We start from the raw sequence: 3,575 nt of genomic DNA, 5'->3' as shown, positions 1-3,575 counted from the left end.
AAATGTTACTCAGATACTTAGGTACTTCAATGCTAAGGTTCTTAGATACTAAGATACTTAGATACTTCGATACTTAGATAATAAGATACTCAGATACTTCGATACTTAGATACTCAGTTACAGATACTTGCGCCGCTCTACCATTGAAACCAATACCAATTTGCAAATACCCCTCGTGCGAACATGAAACTGTATCTTCAGCTAAAAGCGCTGCTCTTGGCAGCGCGATAAAAATCCAATTTTGATAAGCTCTTAAATTATGTGTAAAACCGAACGATCTAAGGGGTTTATCTTGCGGTTTCGCCTGTGCCAGCTTATCATTTCGCTTTTATCTCTGTCATTTCACAACGCTTAATAAATATATTCTTAGCAATAAATTGCCTAATTATAAGTTTACGACTTTTCAAAATATTTATTTTCGTTTTATTGCGTTCTTAATCTTCTTTTGCGGTTTTTTATGCTTTCATACTAAAATATTAAATTCTGCTGAACTATTTTAAATTCTTTTTTAATATAGATCGCAATCTTTTATTGGAGAACTATCTTTCTAAAGTAATTAAAATGTGTAAGGATACTAGCTCATTTTTTCTTTTCTACTCCCATTAAAGGGTATTAAAACTGCAGAGTTGGCTGGATAAGGAGTGGGTTTCCGTTCCATAACCCCAACAGGTTTCGCTCGGACCTTCGGCTCTTAACATCCTCCTTCTCAAATGATGGTGGACTCTGCTCCCGTTGCCGCTTCTGTCACCAGACGGCGTTTCCACTGCACTTGGCCCCCAACTCCTCCTCCCTGCGGCAAAGAGCGGTCATCATCGTCGTCGTCATCGGCTAAACCATCGATGTGTGTGGCCCGGCCCTTTTTGGGGTTGGGGTCTTAAAACTGGGATGGGATCCCTGGGATGGGGACTTGAACTGAACTGGTGACTTTGGGCTCAGTTGTCGGCGCCGCTGGAATGCTGTTAGTTATAAAATGGCCACAAAATCATAACGCGGGCGTGGGCTGCCACTGGACTCTGTCTTGCTGCTCTTTCGTCCTGCACTGTGAGAAAAATCGTGCTAATAAATATTTTAAAAATCAAGCTACGACGCGAAGGTATGTATACATTAAATAATTTAGGACATTTGTAATTATAATAAATCGAAGACATACAAGTCTGATAGACGCCAAAAATATCCCAAACATTTAAGGCTTTACCTCCTCGGTAAAAATATAAGTTATAGCTAATATTAAATAATGAACAATTAGTCTAAATTTTTCTTGCTCTGTGGAATCCGAAACCCCGGACCCGATTCAACCGATGACGAGTTGCTGCCTCCGTCGAGGTTTCCATCCAGAATATGTGTTCTGGCCGACTCTCTCCCACAGCATCCACGCATTTTTGAGTTTGGTCCGTCTGGGGGAATGGGGGTTTTTTTTAATGGAACCCGAGTTGGATGGGATGAGTGTGAATTGAAATGTATTTTTTACATACTCGTACATGTGTTCTATGCCAGTCGATTGGATCTCGAAAATCAAATCAAAACTCGTCGTCGTTTTATGGGTTTTTAGAAACTCTAGGAACTCGTTTTGTTCGATTTGGTTGTGTTTTGTTTTCCCTCGGTCTCTGTTTGTTGTTCTCGTTATTATTATTATTTTTCTATACCCATTTCCATGTGTCGGCGGCGTTGGTGGCTCGCTTTGAATAATGATGATAAGGCCCCAGACTCGCCTTCTCGATGCCAGTTGATTCTGAATCCGATTCCGTACCAATCCATCCAGCTATCCATCTATCCATCCATCCAGCAACCCATCTCTGTCTCTCGGCGGCTTGATTATTGATTTATTGTCTGTTTTTTTGGGTCTGTGTCGCACAGGTAAACGGGAAAGAAATCGTCACGGATACGCAAAACGGTCAGCACACCGAAATGTATCTCGAGGTACGCGCTTTTGTATCTCCGGCGAACCCGGCGACTATGCAGATACATTTTTGAAGCGCACGCTTCAGCATTTCATATGTTGTTGTCATCAATTTAAGAACAACGACATCGTCGGCCAACAAAAGAGTCCAAAAGAACTAAGCCGATATGAGTTGATATGAACTGAACTGAACCCACAGCAGAAGCGAGTAAAAAACGAAAACATTCTTCTCGACTTGATCCCGAACGTTCTCATAATTTGTTTAGCCCCCCTATACCATACCATACCATCCATACCATTTGGCCATTGTGCGACCGGCGGACTGTGAGAAAGATTTTATTTCGTTCAAGTGGTTTTTGATTTAACACCAAACAACCAAGCAAAGAGTGGAAAATATTTTAATGATGCGTCGTCGACGTCGCTGCAACTGAAAAACAAAAAATAAAAAAAAGAGGAGAAATAAATGGAAAACAAAAAAGATTTCTAACTTGTTTTTCGGGGGCCTTTCTTTTTTTCCGCTTCTTCAGCGGTGTTGTTCTCAATTTATTTGTGGCTTGATTCGGAAGACATTCGTTCGATTGATTAGCTCGCTGGTGCTGGGAAAGCTGGCGATCACTTTCGAATCGAGGTCGTATTAAATGGGTTTTATCACCCCTTTTCCACTCTTCAAGGGGGGGTTTGAGTTCTGGGCTTCCGCACCGGAAGGGTTAAGCTCAAGAGTGCTGCACTCGACAAGCTGCCAATGAGGTCCTACAATTGTCCAGGATCCTGGTTCCTGTCCCCGATGTGGTTTAACATCTGTCACGGCTGTTTCCTTCCTGGGACCAGGGTAAAAAAAAAATATATAAAAAAACATCGACAATAACAACTGAAACCGCATCGTGGGCTTTGGACTTAAGCAGGCAAAATATTGAGCAGCTTTTATGAGGTATTTTAACAATAATTGACATACATTTATGAACATAAGAAAGGGCATAGGAGGGCTTATTGGTTCAGTGATCAAGTTGGTCGGCTGTAAAGGGAAGTCGATTGCAATGACTAACGATACTAAAAATAATCAAAGGTGTTAATCTAACTAAAGCGTGTTAATTGCTAATTTATACAAAGAATAACTAGAAGTCGAAAAACAAAAGACGTGAATAAGTTAATATGTTAATTTGGACAATCCAAAAAGTTTCTATACCTAAATTATTAAAAACTATTAAAGTATTGAATTTACAAATCAAAGTATTAAAGTACAAATCAGGAAACTTTTAAGTTCTATTAGTTTAACCATCATAATGATAACTTCTTGTATAAATTATAATATTATAAATAATATTTATAAATATTTGGTGGCCATGTTTTTTAAAACAAATAAATTGCGTGACGTTTTCCAACACATTACACAAATTAGGGTGATTTAATTTCGCATATTGCATTCATAATTTGCTGCCGACATACATATTTTAGCAATAAGACCAGGAATATATTTCACAGCTCGAGTATGTAAAAGCCACTGCATGGGTTTCCCTCTTCTGGCTTTTGATATAAAGCCGACTGCTTAATTCACCCATCCTCTGGCCATTACCTTTTCCTCCCCCCACTCGAAACTACCCCCTCACAACTCCTTCAACTAATGTGACACTAATCATGTGACCTCGAGTGCCGCTGGCCACATTTTTATGACCGCTTTGCA

At 39.8% G+C, this 3,575-nt stretch overlaps 1 protein-coding gene across 1 annotated transcript; it reads right to left on the bottom strand.

The window, feature by feature from the left end:
- Positions 1-959: 959 nt before the first annotated feature.
- LOC120447702 lies at positions 960-2,204 on the bottom strand. The gene is made up of 3 exons (XM_039629231.1): positions 2,180-2,204; positions 1,287-1,394; positions 960-1,039 (listed from the first exon to the last, which is right to left on the bottom strand). Exons 1-3 carry the CDS (start codon positions 2,202-2,204, stop codon positions 960-962), a joined length of 213 nt encoding a protein of 70 aa, XP_039485165.1.
- Positions 2,205-3,575: the final 1,371 nt, after the last annotated feature.

This window comes from Drosophila santomea, chromosome 3L, assembly GCF_016746245.2.
Source record: "Drosophila santomea strain STO CAGO 1482 chromosome 3L, Prin_Dsan_1.1, whole genome shotgun sequence".
In the NCBI taxonomy this organism is placed as follows: Eukaryota; Metazoa; Arthropoda; class Insecta; order Diptera; family Drosophilidae; genus Drosophila; species Drosophila santomea.
Note: the sequence above shows the minus strand (reverse complement) of the source record. Positions and strands in the feature narration are given on the sequence as shown.

Coding starts and splice junctions, on each gene's coding strand:
- LOC120447702 (XM_039629231.1), bottom strand. CDS start 2,204: ATGGCCAAATGGTATGGATGGTATG. Junction 1,395..2,179: donor CAAATGGTATGGATGGTATG/GTATGGTATAGG, acceptor CCATTCCCCCAG/ACGGACCAAACTCAAAAATG. Junction 1,040..1,286: donor CTCGTCATCGGTTGAATCGG/GTCCGGGGTTTC, acceptor TTTTTCTCACAG/TGCAGGACGAAAGAGCAGCA.